General features: G+C 56.8%; 2 protein-coding genes across 2 annotated transcripts; both read right to left on the reverse strand.

Moving 5' to 3' along the window:
* Positions 1 to 2,258: 2,258 nt before the first annotated feature.
* On the reverse strand, positions 2,259 to 6,711 carry KRT15 (keratin 15). The gene is made up of 8 exons (XM_049636045.1): positions 6,012 to 6,711; positions 5,048 to 5,130; positions 4,751 to 4,907; positions 4,107 to 4,268; positions 3,895 to 4,020; positions 3,478 to 3,698; positions 3,145 to 3,170; positions 2,259 to 2,605 (listed from the first exon to the last, which is right to left on the reverse strand). Exons 1-8 carry the CDS (start codon positions 6,513 to 6,515, stop codon positions 2,514 to 2,516), a joined length of 1,371 nt encoding a protein of 456 aa, XP_049492002.1. The 5' UTR covers positions 6,516 to 6,711; the 3' UTR covers positions 2,259 to 2,513.
* A 4,841-nt stretch (positions 6,712 to 11,552) lies between these two features.
* On the reverse strand, positions 11,553 to 15,406 carry LOC125926555 (keratin, type I cytoskeletal 19). Its single transcript, XM_049636086.1, has 6 exons — positions 14,929 to 15,406; positions 13,153 to 13,235; positions 12,780 to 12,936; positions 12,314 to 12,475; positions 12,074 to 12,199; positions 11,553 to 11,943 (listed from the first exon to the last, which is right to left on the reverse strand). The coding sequence occupies exons 1-6, from the start codon at positions 15,343 to 15,345 to the stop codon at positions 11,689 to 11,691; spliced, it is 1,200 nt and encodes a 399-aa protein (XP_049492043.1). The 5' UTR covers positions 15,346 to 15,406; the 3' UTR covers positions 11,553 to 11,688.
* Between the last annotated feature and the right edge of the window lie 6,873 nt (positions 15,407 to 22,279).

Here is a 22,279-nt window from a genome sequence, read left to right on the forward strand (position 1 = left end):
TGTCAGGGAACATGACACCTGACGTTTTGGGCTTCGGTGTGAACTTAAGCCACAGCACAGGAGACCAAAGCTAGATGTGAGAGTAATCTTTCTGACGGTAACGGCTGTATGACAGTTGAACTGGCTTCCCACAGACGTTAAGAAAGGGGTTTCATAAAAGAAAAAGAAGGAAGAGACAGGGAAACAAACCACAGGAGACTCTTAAAGATAGAGAACAGGGGCACCTGGGTGGCTCAGTCGGTTAAGCGGCCGACTTCGGCTCAGGTCATGATCTCACGGTCTGTGAGTTCGAGCCCCGCATCGGGCTCTGTGCTGACAGCTCGGAGCCCGGAGCCCGTTTCAGATTCTGTGTCTCCCTCTCTCTCTGACCCTCCCCTCTGACCCTCTGTTCATGCTCTGTCTCTCTCTGTCTCAAAAATAAAATAAAACGTTAAAAAAAAAAAAAAAGATAGAGAACAAACAGCGGGTTGATGGAGGGAGGTGGGCGGCGATGGGCTGGATGGGGGATGGGTATTAAAGGGTCCTTGTGATGGGCACTGGGTGTTGTACCTAGGTGATGCATCACTGAATTCTGCTCCTGAAAGCAGTGTTGCACTGTGTTAACTAACTAAAAGTTAAATAAAAATTTGAAAAGAAAAAATAAATAATTAGTTAATTAAATCAAATGTTAGGTCTAAAAACTGTCGGAAAAAACAAAAACAGAAAACAAAAAAAAAAAAAAAGAGAGGGCTTCTCTTAAGAAAGGTGTTGCCAGTTTCCATCACCCTCATGACGTCCAGAGAAGAGCAAGGGTCTGAAATCGGAGGGCTCATTCCCAGGCTCAGCCTCCCATTTCCCAGCTTGTGACTTAATTCAAGCTACTTAACTTCCCTGAGCCTGTTTCCTCCTCTGAAAACTGAGGGTGTAGGGCCCACCCCACCTTCACGAAGCCTCCAGGAGAGTCATTGAGATGCCATCCTCTGAATGCCCCGCCCAGAGCCCTGCAGAATAGAGGCTTCGTAAATTCTGTTTCCTTCCTCCAGCCCCAGAGAAGTCTGGCCTCCAAGTGTGTACACAGGAGACACGTTCTAGATTAAATCTCCTCCCGAAGAAACAGACGCCACCCTCTCTCCAACCAGGGTTGCTGGGCAGAGTTTCACCCAGCAAGACTCAGGGCGGCCCACTCAGAGGGCTTAATGATGATCTGATTCTCAGAACAGAGGCACCTCCAACATTCTGTTCCCAGCAGGACTAAGAAACAGGCTCTCCCTCTCCCCATAGTCCTCACCAGAGCCCAGCCCAGCCACAGCACCCAGAACACTCTGCTTCCTCATTCCTTGCCCTCTGTCTGGGGCTATGACTCCCAGAGGAACCAGCCTCAGACCAGAGGCAACAAATTCGGTGTGTGTGGATGTCACTGCTGCTCTAATGAGCCCAAAGGCAGAGATGCTGGGGTCGGGGGAGCAGGGGTGAGGTTTGGACTGAGGAGGGCAATAGGGGTTGATGTTGCTTTGGATTTAAGCTTAGAGAAATCAGAGAGGGCTTCCCGGAGTTGGTGTCTTTCCCTCTGAGCACTGTAATTGCCTTATGGGAAGGAGATGGCAGCTTCAGGGGTAAGGGGGTAGATAAGGTCCCTCTTTGCAAGAGGCAGCGATGGTACCTGGCTCAGCCACTCTGGAGGTCAGGTGTGCCTGACTGGAAAAGAGGGGAGGTGCTAGGGACACATGTAGGAGGACCAGAAATAAGGAGGAAGGTCCTGGCAGTGAGCCGTGCAGGGCCAGGGCCTGGCATCCCAGAACAAGCGCTGAACTTAAAAGTCATACAGATGTAGGGTCCAGTCCCAGCCCTGTTGCTCACCATCCATCCATGAGGCCCCTGAGAGAGTCACTCACCTCCCTGGCTTCCTCATCTCTAAGGTGGGAATCGTAAATCCTGATGGCCCACAATTGCCTTAAACAGGACGCGTGGGTGGGGTCACGTAGCACAGTGCCAACCACACGGTGGTAACCAGTACGACCTATACAGTCAGTTGCTCGCTAAATAATTGTTCGATGTGACAAGTCCTCTGCCGGGTGCACCCAACTGCTCTGAGGGCAACCCCCGTCTCCTGCTTCCATGATCACTAGATGGAATGAGCCAGAACATCAAGTCACCGGAACAGTCTGAATTGGTCCTGGGTGCAGGGAAGAGGCCAAAGTAGGAGATGTCATCATGTGGGTCCTAGGCCCACAGAGGCCCCCAACAAGAAAAACTAGACATACTACCAAGAGATATTTGCAAAAGGAAAAGCAATTCTTTATTGCATGGGCAGACGTGGTACGATCCAGCTCGTTACACAATACAGCTACTTCTTGCCTGTCCCTGTTCTAGAGCAGGTGGGGAGAGGGAGGGGGAGGATGCTGAGCACCCAACAGGGAGAGCCGGACCCTCTGAAAGCAGGGACTGGGGTTTGCTCTTCTGGCCCCTCTGGCCGGTCCTCCATCCAGCCTGGGGAAGGTAGGGGTGGCCAGGGAGGTCTCTCCCGCGCCAGGCACTCAGACCTCTCTCTTGTGAGAAGAAACCACCTTCCCGTCCACTGTCTCCTCGACGTTGATGCGAACTTTGCCACCACCACCTCCCAGGGAGGCTGTAGAAAGAAGGAGCAAGCTTGAGAGTTGGGGGGGAGGGGGGGGACCCTCGCTGTTCGCTCTCCCAAGGCAGCCAGGACCTTGGCTGAGCTCGGGGAGAACCAGACAGCACCCCTGAGAATGGCCGCTGGCCAATCCCTCGAGAGTGGCCAGGAGGTCTGGCGGTGAACCACTCATCGTGGAGGCAGGCAGCGGCAGTTCATGCCCCACAGTGAGCAAGAAAGTCAGGGTGAACAGGTAGTAACTGGGGGCTTCTTCCCATAAGTGCAGGAAGGTGGGGCCTGGAGGAAGCTATGCCCTGGACAAAGCCTGCTCAACCCAGAAGGTTCTCAATAAATCTTCAGCCCTGACTCTACTGGGGCTGATGGAGGGTCCCCCGGGGAAGAGGTATCACCTGAAATGGATGTGTTCCTGCCCCACTGGCATGTTTGGCTTCCTCCTGCTTCCACCCCATGCCAAGGGGAACGGTGGCTTCAACAGCCGCCTTGCCCCCCCCCCCCCCCCCCCGCCCCATGCAGGAAGAGTTAAGCCTTCTTACCTTCTCTGGTGCCAAATCCAGCCATCCTGAAAGAGAGGGGAAGCAGATGTAAGGGGAGGGCATGAGCCCAGGTCTCCCTAAGGGAGCCCCGGTGTCTGGCTAAGCAATCCTCTCCAGCGGCCCCCACCCCCACCACCTGCACATCTGACTTCTCTAGAGGCTGGCACGTCCTGAGAACCTGTTCAGACCTGCCACCCCAAGCAGACAGATTCTGATCTACACTAACACCCCCTCCATTTCCTTTTCCCTGTCCCACTGCTGTCCCCCGAAGACTCTCCACCCCAACCCCAACCGGCCCCTCCCTCAGGCTTCCCCCTGCACCCTGGCCCCTGCCTGGTGTCCTGGCCTTCCAGCAGGCTGCGGTAGGTGGCGATCTCCTGCTCCAGCCGCGTCTTGATGTCCAGCAGCGTCCTGTACTCCTGGTCCTGGCACTCCATCTCGCTGCGGAGCTCACTCAGCTGGGCCTCCAGGCCACCGATGAGCCCCTGGATCTGCTGCAGCTGCGTGGCATAGCGGCACTCCGTCTCCGCCAGCGAGCTCTCCAGCCCGGCTTTCTGGAGGGGGGGTGGTCAACAGACCCCACATCAGGCCCGGTAGGAAGATGCCGCGGGCATGCAGACGGGTGTTGAACGGAGTGCAGAGAACCCCCTGGGAGGAGGCTTGGGAACCCCGAGACTTAATGAGCCACGGACGGTGGCAAAGGCCCAGCTGCGCTGGGCTGTGGCCGGGTGGGGGGATCAGAGGCCCTACCATGCTGAGCTGGGACTGCAGCTCGATCTCCAGGCCCTGCAAAGTGCGTCTCAGGTCCGTGATCTCTGTCTTGCTGGTCTGGATCATCTCTGTGTTGGAGGCCACCTCTTTGTTCAGCTCCTCCGTCTGTAGGCCACGCACAAGACCAGTGAGGCCCACAGGCGCCCTGGGAGACGTGGGGAGCTGAGGCGGGGCCGTGAGCTCAGGCCCACCTTGCTGAAGAACCAGGCCTCGGCGTCCCGGCGGTTCTTCTCGGCCATGGCCTCGTACTGTTCCCTCATCTCGGCCAGCACGCGGGTCAGGTCCACGCCCGGGGCCGCGTCCATCTCCACGTTGACCTGGCCGGCCAGCTGGCTGCTGAACTCCTTCATCTCCTGCAGAGTGGGTGGGGCCCGCTTAGGGACGGAGGGCAGAAGAGGGGGCAGAGCGGGCTCCCACATGCCAATCCCGGCTTCGTGCCTGACTCACGACATGCCCTTCGCCCTCCTGCATACCCACCCCCCAGCCTCTGTTTCCCAGTGAGCGTGAAGAGGTTTGAGCACATGGGCCTCTTGGCTCTGAGGGTCTCTCTTCCTTGCTAGGTCCTACGGGAGGACTCAAGACAGCTGGGCCCTTGTCTGAGCTCACGAAACAAATCAGGACAGCGGGTCCCACTGACCACCTGGCCTGGCTATGGATCCAAGAAGGAAAGGGATCTGGGTTCCCAAAGGACAGTACCCCTTGCTCTCCATGGTGACACACACTGTTTTTGGTAGAGGGGAGCATATCTGAACCACCAAGCCCTTCGGTCAACGATGAGGAGGTGCCCATGGCCCCACTCTGCCCCCCGCCACCAGCAGCCCCTGCCGGCCCCCACCTCCTCGTGGTTCTTCTTCAGGAAGGCCAGCTCCTCGTTCAGGCTCTCGATCTGCATCTCCAGGTCGGTCTTGGTCAGGGTCAGCTCATCCAGCACCCTGCGCAGGCCGTTGGTGTCGGCCTCCACGCTCTGGCGCAGGGCCAGCTCGTTCTCATACCTGGGAAGACAGAGGGAGCCCAGAGTAAGGAAGTGGGCTGTGGGCTGTTGGAGTAGGGTTGTGGGCTGTTGGAGCTGGAAGAGGGAGAGAAGGCCAAGAAAGGGGGTGAATCTGGAGGGGAGAGAGAAGCAGGAGCGTACTTGAGTCTAAAGTCATCTGCCGCCAGCCTGGCATTGTCGATCTCCAGGATGACCCGGGAGTTGTCGATCTTGGCCCCCAGGATCTGCAGGAGGCAGGGTGTTGGTATCTGGAGCACTGTTTTCTCTTCCCTACTGCTCTCCCCACCCTGCACCCCAGGTCAGACGCCTTACTGACAGTCTCCCCTCTGACACGAGTAACAGAGGCCTGTAGGCTCCCCGGGGCAGAGTTCAGCTTCACCTCAAGTGCCCATACTTGGTGTGAGCCCACACCACCCTTCCTGCCTCCAGGGCATGAAAAACCAAGGAGCCAGGAGTGCCTGGACTCCCCTGTGGGAAGTGCCTGGCCAGGAGTTGGGTGCGGTGGGGTTCAGCAGCCTTCTCGGGAATATTCTGCCAGCCTCCCCTGGTCACTGGCCTCCTGCACACTTGACACAGCCATGGACCCACAGAACATTCCACAGCCAGTAGGACCCTGGAGAGCAGGGCAGGAAGGCACGCTACAGCTGAGGAAACCAGTCCAGGTAAGTAGAGAGGGTGAGTAAGTAACTGGCAGAGCACATAATGAGTTCCAGGTCTCCTAAGTCCCAATAGAGCTTTTTCGCACCAAAGACCTCCTCAAAGGGTGAGGGAGGTGGTCCTGGCATTCAAGGCCCCTGAAGCTACCCTCAACTGTTCCTGCAAAAGAAGCAAAAGGGAGCTTTATGCAGACCCCTGCTTGGTGTGTGTAACTGCTCCCACCTCGGACCCTCCCCCGACCAGTGTTCCTGAGCAGATTCTCACTGCCAAGTTGAGCGGATGTACGCTGGCCTCCGCACCTGGAAAGCATTCCCTGCTCTCCAAGTTATACACCGACAGTCGTTGCCTGGGCAGGAAAAGGATTTCCTTGAGGCAGCAAGAAAGATGATGGAGATGTATGCAGGGCGCCAGCCACCTGCTCCCCTCTCTCTGATGCTGGAGGACTCACCTTGTCCCGCAGGTCCTCGATGATCTTGTAGAAGTGGCTGTAGTCCCGCTCCGGGCTGCTGGGGCTCTGCTTCTGGTACCAGTCCCGGATCTTCACCTCCAGGTCGGCGTTGGCCTCCTCCAGGGCGCGCACCTTGTCCAGGTAGGAGGCCAGCCGGTCGTTGAGGTTCTGCATGGTGAGCTTCTCGTTGCCGGAGAGGAGGCCGCCATCGCCGCCACCAAAGTCACCAAAGCCAGCGCCAAAACCCCCACCAAAGCCACCTCCTAAGCCTCCGCCCAGACCACTACCAGCCCCTGCACCGAAGCCGCAGCTCATGCCGCCGCCGTAGCCCCCTCCGGACCCCGAGGAGACAAACCTAGCAGAAGAAGCCGAGATACTGCGGCCTCCACCGCCCCCGTAGAGACTCCCCCCACCAAAGCCGCCTCCCCCAGCCCAGAGGGAACCCCCTCTGGTAGAGGCACCCCCAAAGGTGGAGGAAGAAGTCTGCAGAAATGTGGTGCTCATGGCCGGGCAGCGGGTGAGTCCTCAGCAGGCTGGAGAAGTGCTGGTGGAGCCGCAGGCTTGGGCTGGAAGCAGGGCCCCAGGAATGTCTCCCCCCAGCCCGTGGCTCCTTATATACCCCTCCGAGTTGTTGTGGGACCTCGTCTCCTCCCCCAAAAGGAAGCCAACTCCTGTGTTCAAACACAGCCGCCTGCACACCTCTGCCTGGCTGGTGTGGAGTTTCTCCTTTCTTTTTTTTTTTTTTTTTTTTTTTAAATGCAACAAAAGAGATGATTCAGAATGAATGGTGTTTTGCCCCGGGGCCATGCTTTTAACACTTCGAAGGCAGGTTCATGTCTGCACTCCCAGGAGAACGTGAAGAGTTGCTGGGGAGAAAACTCCTGTCACTCCACAGCTACCAGGCCTCCGCCTACGGGTAGAGCAGCCCAGGCCAGCTCTGCCCTCCCGGAGTTTTCTCTGCTGCCTCCAGCCCAGGACCCTCACCCCAGGCGGCCAGCTCCATGCTCTCAGTTTGGGAGCCCCCTCCCTATCGCTGCTCTGTTATCCCCCCCCCAGACCCCCTGTGGGAGCCCACAGGGGGGGGGGGGGGGGGGGGGGATAGCAGTGGCCTCTGGGGATGGGTGGGCAGAGGCACACCCAGGAATGCAGGGGCCATGGGCACAGGCTGAGGATAAGAGAGGGGGCCATGAGCGCATTTCCAGCTAAGGTGATCAGAGAAGCTAACATCCGTCATTTCCCTGACACAGCAGGACTCTCCTCCTCCATCCCCTCCTCTCCTCCCCACCCCAGGCCCCCACCAGCCCCTTGCCCCACCACCCTGGCACTCTCCCAAAGACCAGGAGCCTCAGGGCTGACAGGGGGCTGATTGATAATCCCGCCACCTGCCAATTGCACATGTCACTGAACCTTTGCTTGCTCCTGGGACACGTTGGGGCAAACCTCTGCAGATAAGACTGGAGCCTTGTCCGGGAAGCCCCTGCCTTCTCCAGAGAGAGGCATGTCCCTGCATAGCAAAGCCAGATTAACTCCGTTTGTCCTGTCAAGCGCTGTGGGGCCGGGGAGGGACCGATCCGGAGGGTTCTACGTGCCTGAGTGTTGGGGGGGAGGAGATTGGGAGGCCTGGCAGGCCGACTGGAAGACACCTCTTTACAGAGCAGGATGCTGAGGCCAGAGGCGGGAGCAAATCACTCAGGAAATCCCTTTTCTCTGCCACCAACCCAGGGGCCGGCTTTCAGGGATACCTGTTACATGTGGGTAGTGCCATTTGGAGGCATGGCTTGACCCTCTAGCCCTGGCTCCAGGGCTCTTGGGTTTGGGGAGGTAAGCAAGGCTGATCTGGAGAGTCAGGACGATACCTTTTCCAGGGTTGAAGCACACTGAGGTGGATAGAGCTCCAGAGTCCCTAAGGCCTGGGTTCAATTCCTGGCTCCGTCAGTTACTGCTGTGAAACCTTGGACAGGTTCCTGTGGCAAGGGGCACTGTCAGCTTCCACCTGAGACCTGAGAGCCCCCATCCTGCCTCCTCTTGGCTCCCCATCTTCTAAGGAAGCAGATAGTGTGGGTCAGTACCCGGGATTGCCATCTGAGCTCGGGTGGTAAGAGAGACAGGCCTGGGTGGGAGGGGGTGATTGAGCTGGGCCTCTGAGCACTGGGCCCACACAGTGCAGTATTGTCTCCTGGGCGGGAGGACATTGTCTTTCCCTCCGAAAGAAAAATAATCAAAGTCAGATCAGCCACAGCTCATTAAAGCCTCTGCAGACATCACGGCCCCAGCAATTAACACGGGAACAATTACACGCCATCACTCCAGGCTGAGGGAGGGATGGGCACCTGGCCAGCCCCTCATCCGCACCCTGACTCCTCTCCAGCACCCCTCAAAAGGGGGCTTTTACACACCATCAGGCCTCTCCGGGGGCAGGAGCTATCCCAGTCACGAATCCCTGGTTTCAGTGCAGACAGCTCCTGCAAGCTCAAGGTTGAGGCCCCTTGCTTCCTGCTCATTAGCAGCGGGTAGACAGGCCAGGCAAGGGTGGGGACCCAGCTCTACCTGGTTCCGGCCCAGGCTGCAGCCTGGGGCCCTGCCCCAGGCAGCCCACCCATGCTGTGCTAGTTTCTGTCCTTTGCCCACTGCAAACAGGCTGTCTCGGGGCCTTCTCTCCTGGACAAGCAGCCCAGTGGAAAAAGCCTTGGGCTGGACTCCACCTCTGGGTGTGACTCAACCTCACTGAGCCAGGTTCCCGACTTAAAATTGGGCCATTTTTCCACTTATATGAGGTACTTAGAATAGTCAGAGTCACACAAGGGGTTACTATTTAACAGACTTAGGGTTTCAGTTTTACAAGACCGACACAGGAGCATACACAATAGCGATGGTTGCATAACAGTGTGAATGTCAGTGCCACAGAACCATAGACTCTCAAATGGTTAAGAGAGTAAATTATATGTGTATTTTACCAGAACAAACAAAAAGAAATCACGGAGCCATTGGAGCCATGAACACGGAGTCCTGCTACAGGGCCACCGTTAACATTCAATGACACGTGAGGGTGTGGTCTCCATAAATCCACCCTCACCTGCCCCCCCCTTCTCCCCCACCAGGGAGGTGTCAGGACGGAGAGAGCACACGTCCTGGGGCCTGGATAATTCCTCTTCTATTAGGTATGTGGCTGACTTCAGTATGGGACTTTGGGTAATCCAGCCTCCTCTCTGAGCCTCAGTCTACCAATCAGGAAAATGGAAATAACTCCTGCCCAGTCTGACTCACAGGGATGGAGCCACATGACTGACAGGAAATGCTTTGCAAACCCAGTGGTCATAATGCAATGCCCAGCGGGGGTGGAAAGACCCACCCTCTAAATCCTCTCCCCTTCTCTCTCCCTCCCCCTCCCTCTCCCCTAGTCCAGACTCTCTGTCAACACAGTACCCCTAGTTTCAGCTCCCAGACCGAGGCAGAAAAGTGCCCCTGCCCCCCCCCCCCAACACATACACACACAAAGGAAGGCTTCATTCCCGATACCCAGACCTGCAACCCAGTCACCTGACCCACCTGTGTGAGCCCAGACCCGCCCCACACCACATTCCAGGGGCCTCTGGGGCATAGGGGAGGGTTTCAGCTGTGACAACAGAGGCTTTCAGGAACAGGGGACAGAAATCTCTGGACAGACCCAGCCTCCAAGTGAGGCCAGGCCTCCAACGTTAAGTGAGGTGGAGGGGGTGGGAGCGTGGGGAGTGGTCATAGATGCTGGAGGCCAGGGCAGAACAGCTAGGGAGGTGGCAGAGGGGCTCCAGACCCCGAGACAGATCTGAGCTCTGGGGTCCCCAGTTCTGACTTATAGCAAGCTAACAAACCCCTCTAAGACCCACGGAAAACTAGAAATACCACCACCTCAGGATCATCAGCACAGGGTATGCCTGGATCCCAGGCTCCTTAGCACAGTGCGGGATACACACAGCAGACAAGGGTCCAGTTCAGTCCCCTACAGGAGCCCTTCTGGGGGCAGGGGGTAGAGTGCTCCTCACCTGACCCTCTCCTTCGCAGAGCGGACCTGCCATCAGGCAGATCCCTGGGACCTAACAGACCCACTCAGGCTGAACCTCTCAGCCAAGGGGAAGTACTTATTTACCTTTAATTGGCCTCAATTATTGGCAGCTGAACTGTAAACCACAGGGGCAAGACCACACCCCCACAAGAGCAGAGTTCTACCAGGAAGCTGGGACTTACGTTCTTTTGCTGGCCTGGGACCAGCCTCAGGCAAGCCAGGTTGGGGGTCTGCGCGGGAGGTCCAGGTCACGGCCGGGTCCCATTCCAGGCTCTGGGCCCAGGTATGAGCTGGTGGGCGTAGGGGGCTTATGTGGGGCTGCCCAGAAATGCATGAATGTGTTAGTGCACGCACGCACACAGATGCACACCAACAGGTACACTCTCTTCAGCCTTCTCAGTGGGATGCCTGCCCCCGTTCCTGGCTTGGTGAAGAAATATTATCAAGAGGAGCTGCCCCCAAGGGATCCCGGTCCTAGGACTTCACACGGAACAAGACCCGAAGGTACTGAGGACCCAGCACAAGGGAGTGTCAAATCCTAGGAGACTGGGGTACAAGGTGGCCCGGCGAGCTAGTAAGCAGGAAACCGAGACACTCTGTGACCTTGGACAAGTTACCTGACTTCCCCGTTTCCTGCTCTATATGACGCGTACTCCTACTTAACTACCTTTGAGGGTTGTTTGATTAAATGGCATATACTAAGTGCTCAAATAAACATTAATTTCTGACACACAAATACACACACCCACCCATGAGGGAGTAAAGTGGAAAGAAAACTAACTCTGGGGGCACCTGGGTGGCTCAGTAGGTTATGTGTCCGACTTCGGCTCAGGCCATGATCTCACGGTTCACAAGTTGGAACCCTGAGTCGGGCTCTGTGCTGAAGGCTCAGAGCCTGGAGTCTGCTTCTGATTCTGTGTCTCCCTCTCTCTCTACCCCTCCCCCACTCGTACTCTGTCTCTCAAAAATAAACATTAAAAAAAACTAAATTTGAAAAAAAAACAAAACACTGTTTCAAATCCCACCTTTGCCATGTTGGAACAGTTACACACACAACAAACCACTTCACCTCTCTGATCCTTAGTTTATCCCTCTATAAAATGGGAGCAATGCTTGCTTCACAAGTTTCTTTTTACATTTTTTTTGAGAGAAGGAGACAGAATACGAGCAGGGGAGGGGCAGAGAGGGAGACACAGAATCTGAAGCAGGCTGCTCTGAGCTGTCAGCACAGAGCCCGATGTGGGGCTTGAACCCACGAACCGTGAGATCATGACCGGAGCCGAAGTCGGACGCTCAACCAACTGAGCCCCCATCACAGGCTTGTTTCAAGGAACAGGTTTGATAAATGAAAAGTTCCACAAACAGGAATTACCATGACCGTAGGAGTTAGCGTGTACCCCACCCCTTCCCTCTCTTAGGACAGGGTGCACTCTGATCCAAATAAAACCTTAACAGGACCAAGTCCTGGCCCATCTCTATGGGCTGAAACAACAAACCCAACATCCTTCCTCCCTTGGGTCATAAAGCTTTATTGGCAGGTCAGGGAAAGAGCTGGGGGTAGGGCCCGTCCCTTCCCACACGCCCCTCCCCAGGGGAACCTCTCTGCGGGACAGTAGGAAGCTCAGGAGGCTGCCGGACTCAGAGAGCCTTAAAGGTGGGCAGGTTGTTGTAGTGGGCGTCCTGGCCCTCCAGCAGGCTGCGGTAGGTGGCGATCTCCTGCTCCAGCCGTGACTTGATGTCCATGAGCTGCTGGTACTCCTGGTTCTGCCGCTCAGTGTCCGCACGCACGTCGCTCAGCTGGGCTTCCATACTGCTGACCAGAGCCTGGATCTGGGCCAGCTGGGCTCCAAAGCGGGCCTCTGTTTCCGCCAGCGTGCCTTCCAGGGCGGCTTTCTGAGAGCAGGGAGAGGGAAGAGACTCAGCGGAGACCGGTTCCCAGAGAGGGCATGGGCACACCCACGGCCCGGGCTGCGCAAGGCTGCGAGGGCCCCGGCGTGCATCCCACGGGGCAGGGGGCACAAACCATGCTTAGCTGCGACTGCAGCTCAATCTCCAGACCCTGGAGGGTGCGCCGCAGTTCGGTGACCTCCGTCTTGCTCATCTGCAGCTGCTCTGTGTGGCCGGCCACCTCCTGATTCAGCTCCTCCATCTGCAATAAGAGAGGAGGCAGAAGGAGTCAGCACTGAGGCAGACCTCTGTCTGAAAGCACAAAGCCCTCTCTCCCTGCCACCTCCCCAGAGGGCACCCGCTCCCCTCGCCGTACCCGGCTGGTGAACCAGTCTTCAGCATCCTTTCGGTTTTTCTCAGCCATGACCTCATATTGGCCTCTCATGTCACTCAGGATCTTGGCAAGGTCGATCCCCGGAGCGGAATCCACCTCCACGCTGACCTGGCCACCCACCTGGCCCCTCAGGGCACTGACTTCCTGGAAAGACACAGCAGAGATGGGCATGTCGGAGCCCAGAGCCTGCTGGGCCTGGGCCAAGTCACTCCCCCGTCCCCCAGGCAGAAAGGGCTTGATTTTCAGGTGCAGACCAGGAACCACCACCGCAGGACAGACGAGGTGGCCTCCATCCGCTGCTGGAACCCCCGGAAGCCCTGCTCCATGCCCGGGGCCATGCCGAGGGTATAGCAAGTACGGCCATGGTCAAGAGGATACAGGACAAAAAAGTGTCCTCAGCCCTGGAAAGCTGGAGTGGGATGGACAGGAGGCACAACCTGACACCCACCTCCTCGTGGTTCTTCTTCAGGAAGGCCAGCTCCTCCTTCAGCCCTTCGATCTGCATCTCCAGGTCGGTCCTGGCCAGGGTCAGCTCGTCCAGCACCCTGCGCAGGCCGTTGATGTCGGCCTCCACGCTCTGGCGCAGGGCTTGCTCCATCTCAAGCCTTTCAGAGGAAATAGGTGCAGTCAGGCCAGCGTTTCCTCCGAACCCCTGCAGAGTTCCCATCTCCCCTCATGGTTCAGGAGTCCGTGGAGGTGGTGGGGCTTACTCCAGGCCAGCTGGGGTGAGCGAGGACAGAGAGCAGTCCCCTGCTGCCCCGAGCCCCCAAAGGGCCTGGCATTGCCCCCTCTGCAGCCCTCCAGGGCAAACACATACTCACTTGGTTCGGAAGTCATCAGCAGCCAGACGGGCATTGTCAATCTGCAGGACGATCTTGGAGTTCTCGATGGTGGCACCGAGAATCTGGAAGACAGAGGCAGGAGGTTGGCACCAGCTCAGCATATTGGCTCTGTCCACCCACTTTCTTCCCAGAAGACAGAGGAAAACAAATGGGTGTGCCCCTACCCCCTAGAGACTCAGCTGACCATTGGCCTGCTCTCTGAGAGGTCTTGAAGTCAGTCCCTGCCCAGGAGCTAGAGCAGGAGAAACCGTGGTCAGGGACTGCTGAGCCAGGGGGTAGGGGACAGGTGTGGGAGGGCAGAGGTAAGTCTGGGAGGAAAGCATCTGAGACCTGTACTCTAAATGGTCGGGAGGCAGATGCTAATGATCTGCAAACCAGATGGCGTATTGGGTTACCTTTCTCTGAACCCCCCGTGCAAAGCACAATCTGCTTTAGGAAAGCGAATTCCCGTGTGTTGAGCATCTATTATGTGCCAAGCACTTTGCACTTCATCTTTCATGCCAGGTCAGTGGGTATGCCTATCTTACAGAGGTGGAAATGAACTTCAGGAGTCCTTGACCCCCATCTGAGGTCCGTCTGATGTGATGGGCATATTCACATCATTGATTATGGTACTTGGGTTCATGTTTTTCAAAGAGCAGGTCATGGCTCATTAGTCACCCAGTACAGTGAGTGGTGATTTGCATAGTTTTTTAATGAAACTGAACAGAATATAAAATATGAGAAGAGATGGACCACAGCAGGGTAAGAATTGTTTCAAGAAAGCTTTGCTTCCATTTTGGGTGTGTGCATCACAGAGAGAGAACGCATGGGGGTACACCCTGAAATGTATTTCTTACGGCAGGTTACAATTTTTAAAGTGTGCAAGCAGTATTCTACTTTGTTGTTTACATCTCTAGCTGTCCCCCCTCGTCTAGAAGTCTGGCCTATCTGTTCTATGCCCCTAGCACCCCGCACCATGCTGGGCACAGGGCAGGCGCTGGGCCTGCTTTGGAGACCCAGCATGTGGGACCATTAAATGTCCCACTGGCTTCTGATACATTTCTTCAAGGCAGAGGTCTCAGTTCCGCATGGCCTCGGGGCTCCCTGTAAGACCTGTGGTGCACCCCCCAACCCCAGGACTCTCCACCCACACAGAACTATTGCTGAAAAGGACCCCCGGGGCCTCTGAGTGTGTCCCGCCTTCACCAGGTCTTTAGGCCACAGCATTTGTCCCCTCCCATTCTTCCTAGAAGTTCCTCCTAAATCCGGGTGGCCCTCTTGGGCGGGGCAGGAGGGGCTCCAGCCGGAGCGTGAAGGAAAGCAGACCTGCCCCACCAGAGGAATGCAATGCAGAGGGGCCCACGCCGGGGGCAGCAGCGGATGGGTCCCTCCCAGGCCAAACTCTTGTCTGTGACTGCGGCCTCTGGCCCAGACCTCCGGACAGCCCACAGCCTTGTCCCACCTCCTCCTACTCCTTCGCACCCCCTTTCCCAGACCTCCCCACCCTCCAGCCCCGCCCCCGCTGCCGCTGCACACCCCACCCCCTTCCCTCAGCCCCAGCCTCCACTTCCTGTCCCACTGTCCTGCCCCCGCTCACCTGCCCCCAGCTCTCTGCCCCACCCTGAGGCCCTCCCACGTCCTAACGGGCTCGCTACCGCCCTGCCCTGTCGGGTGGTGGCTCCGGTGCCCGCCGTGCCCGCCTCGGGCCTCGCCCGGCCCGCGGGGCTGGGTCTGCGCGACAGGTGCACCTCCCGAAGCTGGGCCGCCGCCCACCTTGTCCCGCAGGTCCTCGATGGTCTTGAAGTAGTGGCTGTAGTCTCGGGAGGGCCCGGGCCCCTGCTTCTGGTACCAGTCGCGGATCTTCTGCTCCAGGTCGCCGTTGGCCTCCTCCAGGGCGCGCACCTTGTCCAGGTAGGAGGCCAGCCGGTCGTTAAGGTTCTGCATGGTGAGCTTCTCGTTGCCGGAGAAGAGGCCGTCGGACCCGGCCAGGCCGCCCGCAAAGCTGCTGCCGTAGCCCCCGGAGGACGAGGACACGAAGCGGGCGGAGGACACGGACACGCCGCGGCCGCCCGAACCCCCATGGATGCTGGGCGCGCGGAAGACATTTCCCGCCGCGAAGCGCAGGGAGCCGCTGCCCGGGCCCCCGAGGGACGAGGTGGTGGCCAACTGGCGGTAAGCGTAGGAAGCCATGGGGACGCAGCGGGAATAGTTCAGTAACCCGAGGTGTATCGCTTGGCGGGAGGAGTGGCGAGGGCCTCACCTGGCGCCTTTTATGCCCTGGGCGGGCGGGGGCAGGGAGAGGGGGAGGGGGGAGGGCGTCAGGGCGGATATCTGAGCCCCGAGGAATTTGCAAGCTCCTGAGTGCAAATGCGGGCACTCTCCCCATTGGTCGATTCCTGGCGGCTCTGCCTCCAGCTCTTCCCTCCCAGGGGCCTGAGACAGTGTTCACCCCCACCCTCACCCTCCCCCCTCGAAGTGCCCCACCCCTGCCCACTCCAGAGCCCCGACGGAGCACCTCCTGTCACACTCCTTCCCTTCTTCACCCCATCACACACAAGGACACCCTCCCAGTCACATTCTGGGCCTCCCCGATTAAGATTTCCCCAGGTTTGACAGCCCCTCCAGGAATTAAGTCCTTCCGACAGTAGACTCCTACACCCAGTCCTCCCCCTCCCCCCATCACTCAGAGGCCCCCTCTGGAATTATGTTTTGAAGCCCCTTCCTTGGGGGTCTAAGTTAACCCTTCCTTCCAGTACATTCAGGAGATTCCTACACCCCACTTGGAATTACAGCACCGTGGGGATCACCCACACCCTGACTCCCTCTCTTTCCCAGAGAGGAGGGGACTGTTGCTGCTGGCCTTCTGAGACAAAGCTGCCGGCCCGCTGGAGCCATACAAATCCGGGGCTCGGGCTGGGGCGGGGTGTGTGCGAGGGGATGGGGAGGGCCGAGAGCAGGCTCCTGAGAACAGCTGCTGGCTGCTGGGAAGCTTCTGCAGCTGGGCGATATGGGGCTTCTTGGGAGCCCCAGGCTCAAGCCTGACCCCACCTGGGGCAGACCCCCTGGGGGCCTCTTACCACCCACCCCCTCCAGGACAGCCCCCACCCTCCACCCGCAAATCATGCATTCATTCAACACAGATTTCCTGAAATCCATGATGGGGAATCTGAGCCTGAAGGAAGCAAATAACTTGCCCATGAGACATGTAGCACCTGCCACCCAGAGACAGAAACGAGGTGGAATCCCTCCCTCCGTGTGAGCATCTGGAAGGAGGGTGTCAGGCTGAATCCCGGAGCCTCAGACATGGACGAATGGCTGAACTGCCAGGCTCTCCGGAAGTTCTCATGGCCGGAGTGAAGAGCTTGGATCATAGGGGAAGGAGCCCTCGTCTCCACACACAGCCCCCAGCCCCGCTCTTCACCCCTCTTCATCCCGCTCAACAATTCCACCTATTCTTCATCGCTTGGGAAGGCCGGGCCCCCTGCCAGACACTGCCTGCGCCTCACCCCAGTTCCTGTCCGCAAGGACCTCACCCCTCCTCAGAAATGTCTCCATGGTTCCTTAGGTCAGAGCGGTCACTCAGTCACAGGACCGAGGCCCTAAGCCCTTCTGAGATGCTGTTAGGGAGATGGGCCAGTCACTTCCCATCAACGTGCCTCAGTTTCCCCCGTGAAATCTCAGTCCTCCTTTCTACATATCATCACCTGGGTCCCCTGTGGCTAAAGGAAGGCCTCTGAAACCAGTCCCCAACAAATTGCCTTCCAGCCACCGACTTATAGCCAGGAGCAGGGGACAGGAAACCGCCTACACACACCTCTAACCCACCAGCAAGAGCCCTGAGCCACTCAGGAAGGCCAGCCTGAGGCTGTTTAAACTAGTGAATCAGACCTGTAAGTGGGTCTGGGGTGCCTAAAGGTGAAAAGAAGACGGGTGTGACCCAAGGCAGGCCATGAAAGCAGGGTGTGGCAGGGCCTTCACAAAGGTTGTAGCCGCCAGGGCTGGGCTGAGGTGAGTCACTCTTTATTTGACCCAGAGAAGGAGGCCTGCTCTTCATGGGCCAGATGGTTGCTAGGAACACCAAGCCCGAGCTGGAATCTCTGTTCTTCTGGCTTGATAGGAGGCTTTGGGAAGGGGCTTTGTGTTAGGAAACAAAAGAAGAGGACCAAAGCCCCCCACCCCCAAATATTAAGGGGTTGTGAGCTCCCAAAACTCCAGAGGAGCTTAGAGTGCCCCGTGGGAGCCCCAGGGCCATAATCATAACAACTGACTGAGGGGAGTACAGCCTACATCTTTTCAGGTCTGATTGGATCCTCACAGCAGCCCAGCCCATTTTACAGAGGAGAAAACAGAGGCTCCAAGAGGGACAATGACTTGGCAGATCCATAGCCGGATGTGTCAGAGCCTGGCTTCCAGCCTCTCACCCCTCAGCCCGGCGGCCGGGGCCCTGGGGTGGGACAGGGGCTCCACTCTCCCTTCCAACGAAGCCGCAGCTCCAGAACAACTCCTTTGGGTCCCATTTCCAAAATCCTATACCAACCCCAAGGGCAGTAAACCCCAGGCTGAAATGCAAGGGGGGGGGGGGGTCAGGAAGAATCCCCTTCCCCTGCTCCCCAGCCAGAACAGTGCCCAACACCTTCCACCCTGAGCTGCGTGGCTTTGGACCAGTTCTCTGGTACATTAAGAACTCAGGAGCTAACAACCTGTACGGGCTGCTGTCCCCAGAGATGTAACTGAGGGGTCAAGCTGCTGTTCCCATTCAGTAACGGACTGCCCACGGCCCTGAGTCTCTGATCGGCCCCTGGCTGCTGGAGGGCAAAACCTGACCAAGGAGCTCCCTTCCCAAGCCCTGGTCCCCACGCCAAGGTTCCCTCGCCTCCAGGGGAGGGGCACACAGTGTCAGGAGTGGGAAGGGAATGTTAAAGCATGAAAGAATCCCAGACCGGATCCTGCCCAACCTCCCCCACCTCATGTCTACAAAGCCCCAGCACCATGACATCCCTTTGGGAAAAGGGGATCCACTGACAAACATCAGAAATACTGCTTGTCCCCACTCCCTCTTAGAGAGTGACAACGCGTGGTACCAAAGGCTCTGATGACCTTAGTCCGTCATTTGTAAAATACAGATAATAATAGTAACCTCCTTTATGGGGTTGTTTTCAGGGTTAAATGAGATGGTCCTTGTAAGGGTGTCTGACAAATAGTAAGCACTCAAAAAAAGTTATTATATAATTTAATTATGAAATAGTAATATCACAATAATCAACAATCGTTATATAATAAATAGTGTATGTGTTATTAATTATCATTTACTTGTAACAATATATTGATATGATTATATAATGATACTTATAATGATATATTTTATTATGTATTATAAGTATTATTATTTAATTTTGTCCAACCAGAATTTACCAAATATACTGGACCATGGAATCTTTTCTCAGGTGACACCTATGAATTAACAATCCATATGTCACAAGAAAAGCTGATCCGGCCTGAGGATCAGCTGAGGCTCAAAGAGGTTAAAAACTTGACCAAGGTCCTACAGGCAAGTAGTGGACCTCGGGGGGCATCTGGGTGGTTCAGTCAGTTAAGCGTCTGACTTCGGCTCAGGTCATGATCTCACGGTTTGGGGTTCGAGCGCCGCGTCGGGCTCTGTGCTGAGAGCTCAGAGCCTGGAGCCTGCTTCCGATTCTGTGTCTCCCTCTCTGTCCCTCCCCCGCTCATGCTCTGTCACTCTCTCTCTCAAAAATAAATAAACATTTTAAAAAAAGATGGCTATTTCTCCGTATGCATATGAATACACATGTAAGCACACAGGTGCGGGAGGACGTGCTCCAGACCGAAGACAAGGATTTCCTTGGAGAGAAGCTGAGTGAAGGCAACCCATACTTATCTCTGCTGTTGTAATTTTTTTTTAATTTTTAATGTTTATTTATTTTTGAGAGACAGAACACGAGCGGGGGAGGGTCAGAGAAGGAGACACAGAATCCGAAGCAGGCTCCAGGCTCTGAGCTGTCAGCACAGAACCCGACGCAGGGCTCGAACCCATAAGGTGTGAGGTCATGACCTGAGTTGAAGTCGGACGCCCAACCGACTGAGCCACCCAGGCGCCCCATCTGCTGTTCTAATTTTTACAAGGATGCATTTACGTGTAACTTGTTTCATGTTACGCATTAATAGGCAATAATTTTTTTTTAAGTTTATTTATTTTGAGAGAGAGAGAGAGAGAGAGAGAGAGGACAAGCTGGGGAGGCACAGAGGGAGAGAGAGAATCTGAAGCAGGCTCCACACTGCCAGCACAGAGCCTGATGCGGGGGCTCAAACTCACGAACGATGAGATCATGACCTGAGCCGAAATCAAGAGTTGGACGCCTACCGACTGAGCCACCCAGGCGCCCCAGCAGGCAATAATTTCTTAAGAAACGCTACATGATGGACATTTAGAACTGATTTTATTTAATAGAGTAAATGCCTCTTCCCCTCCATCCACACACCACTGACGTCCTTGTCTCACTCATACACTAGAGAGGAAGTTTCGGAAAGGGGAGCAGCAGATGTGGGGAAAAGACAGCCCCCCCAAAAAGCTTTCTAAGTCCTGTCCCCACCCCCGGGGTCCCTTGCACGGGTTTTCCCTCTTTATGAAGCCAGAGGGTAGAAGGGAAGATGTGGCAGAAACTTTTCAAGAGGGACTTGGAGAGAGTCTGGGTGCAGGAGGGCTCCTTCGGGCCTGATGAGGTGAAACAGGGAGGGTGGGGGAGACCCCTGCTCTAGCTCCCCAAGGACCAGAAGCTTTAGAAGCACCCAGACAAGGCCTGCCAGCATGGACACGGATGTTGACCCCAGGTAGTGCACGTGGACCGGCGGGGCCAGAGCTGGGGAGAAGCAGAGTGTACCCCACATGAGCCTACGGTCAGCAGCCACCTTGTCAGCACATGGGGGCGTCCCTCTGGGGACCTTCTGAAATAACTGGGAGGATTTCTAGAGGTGTGGGAGCGAGTAGCCACTATGTGGGCCATCTTTCTAGAACTGTTGAGCCAGTAGGCATTTAGGCCTCAAACAGATCAGTATAATCAAGTGTGTCGGTGCTGGGAATCGTGTCTGCACAGGAGCAAGTGGGGGCAAAGGGAGAGCATTCATTTCCTCCTGGGAGCATCGAGACAGCTTTCCTAAGGGGGCACGACCCTTGAGCAAGAGGCTAAAAGACTAGTAGGTGTTTATCAGGCAGGGGGCAAGGGAACAGGGGCCTGGAAGAATGGAATCACTTTGGCCAGCTTGGAGAACCACTGGCAATTCAGTCCGGCTGGACTATGTGAGGGAGGACAGGGGTCAGGGCAGGGGTGGGAGGAAGGGGCTGTCAGCTCAGCCAATGAGATGGACTTGATCCTGAAGACAATGGGAGATTATTTTAATCAGCGATGTGATGTAGTCAAATGTATGCTTTAGAAATTGCTGCGGGTTCCAGGTGGGGGGGAGGGGGGGCGGGGGGGACAGGGGGGGGGGGGGGGGGTGGGGGGGGGGGAGACCAGTTTCGGGTCTGCTGAGATCATTACAGGCAAAGAGAGCCTGAATGTAGTCCTGGGAGCCTAGGAGTGAGCCTGGGTCGTGAAGGACGAAGACAAAAAATACTGGCCATGCTCTGAAGAGCTTGCTCAGGCCAGGTGGGTGGTGGCAGAGGGACCCAAGGCCAGCAGCCCAGGTCTGGCTGCCTCTGTGACTGCTCATCTCGTCACTTTCCACAAGTGGGAACCCATAAAAGGTGGGGCAGGGCAGGCCGGTCTGGATGGCCCCTGGTGTTCCTCTTCAAGTCCCCAGGGGAGGAAAAACCAGCCTGACAGGAAACAGGGCCAATGGGGGGGGGAGGGGGGAGGTGCCCCTTGTCCCTGCAGTGGGGGAAGGGAGAGGGCCAGCTTCCCCCCAGGTGCCACATTCCACACTCTGGGAACACCGGGTGCCTCTCCGTCCCACCCCACCCCTCCCGAGGGGCTCGGTGTACGTGACCAGGCTCAGGGTCCTGTGCACACAAGGAGGGGCCAGGCCGGCTCCTCGGCCAGGAGGCCTCTCTGCCTTTGCCCTGGCCCTAGACTATTCGGGCCCCACTTGCAGCCCAGTGCGGAGCCTCAGCCCACCCCCCCCCCCCCCCCGGGCCAGGATGCCTGGAGGGCCAGACACGGGGACAGACAGACAGAAAGAAGACTGGTGCCTGCCCTGATTCCACCTGGATGGGCCTCGATCCTCAGCTCCCTTTCCAGTCAGCTGATTTCCTTCCCACCAGGGAAGCAGCGACAAAGACCCTGGAACTTGGGGCCCTTTCCATGTCAAAACTCATCTGATCCTGTGAATCCCTAGGAGAATTCTGCCCAGCCCTTGCCAACCTCACCCCTACCACTCCCCTGCCCCCCACAAGGCTCCTGTTCAGCAGCTGAAATGCCTTCCTCAAAATCAGGTGTGGCTCCAGGACACTGGCTACCTCGGCAGTTTTCATGAACACCTACTGTGTGCCAGAGGCTGACACATGGCCATGAGGGGCAACATCCCTGACTCCAGGAGGGACCAGGACCTTCCGCAGACTTGAAGAATCCTCCCTCCCCACCAGCCTCCTCCCTTTCCCTAGACGCCAGGAACTGCAGTTCCTCTTTCAAGCCAAGCCCTCAGCTTGGGCATCACCTCCTCTGGGACGTCCTCCCTGATGCACTCAGACTGGGCCAGTTTTTCCCACTACTGCCCCCCACCCCTGACAACCCGCTGGACTCACCACCTTAGATGCACAGCTCTGTCTCCCCAGACTTCCAAGCTTCACCACTGCATCTGGTTCCAGGGTCAACTCCAGCCCCAGTGAACGTTTAATGGGTATTTGCTGGGAAAGAGGAGAAGGAGAAGCCCTTTTTTTTTCATTCAACCAGTAATTATGAACCACCCTCTATGTGCTAGGTACTTTTTGGACTCTGGGCTTCAGGAACAAAATGTTCAAAAAACCCCTGCCCTGCTGAGCTTTCAATCTGGGTGGGGCAGGCACAAGGTTAACTCCAGCAATGAGGGGTGCATGGGGAAGAGCTAATCAGGGAAGGGGTGAGGGGCCACCAGCGGAGAGAGGCCAGGAACAGAGGAGGTGGCACAGAGACAG

This window comes from Panthera uncia, chromosome E1 (genome assembly GCF_023721935.1).
Source record: "Panthera uncia isolate 11264 chromosome E1, Puncia_PCG_1.0, whole genome shotgun sequence".
NCBI lineage: Eukaryota > Metazoa > Chordata > Mammalia > Carnivora > Felidae > Panthera > Panthera uncia.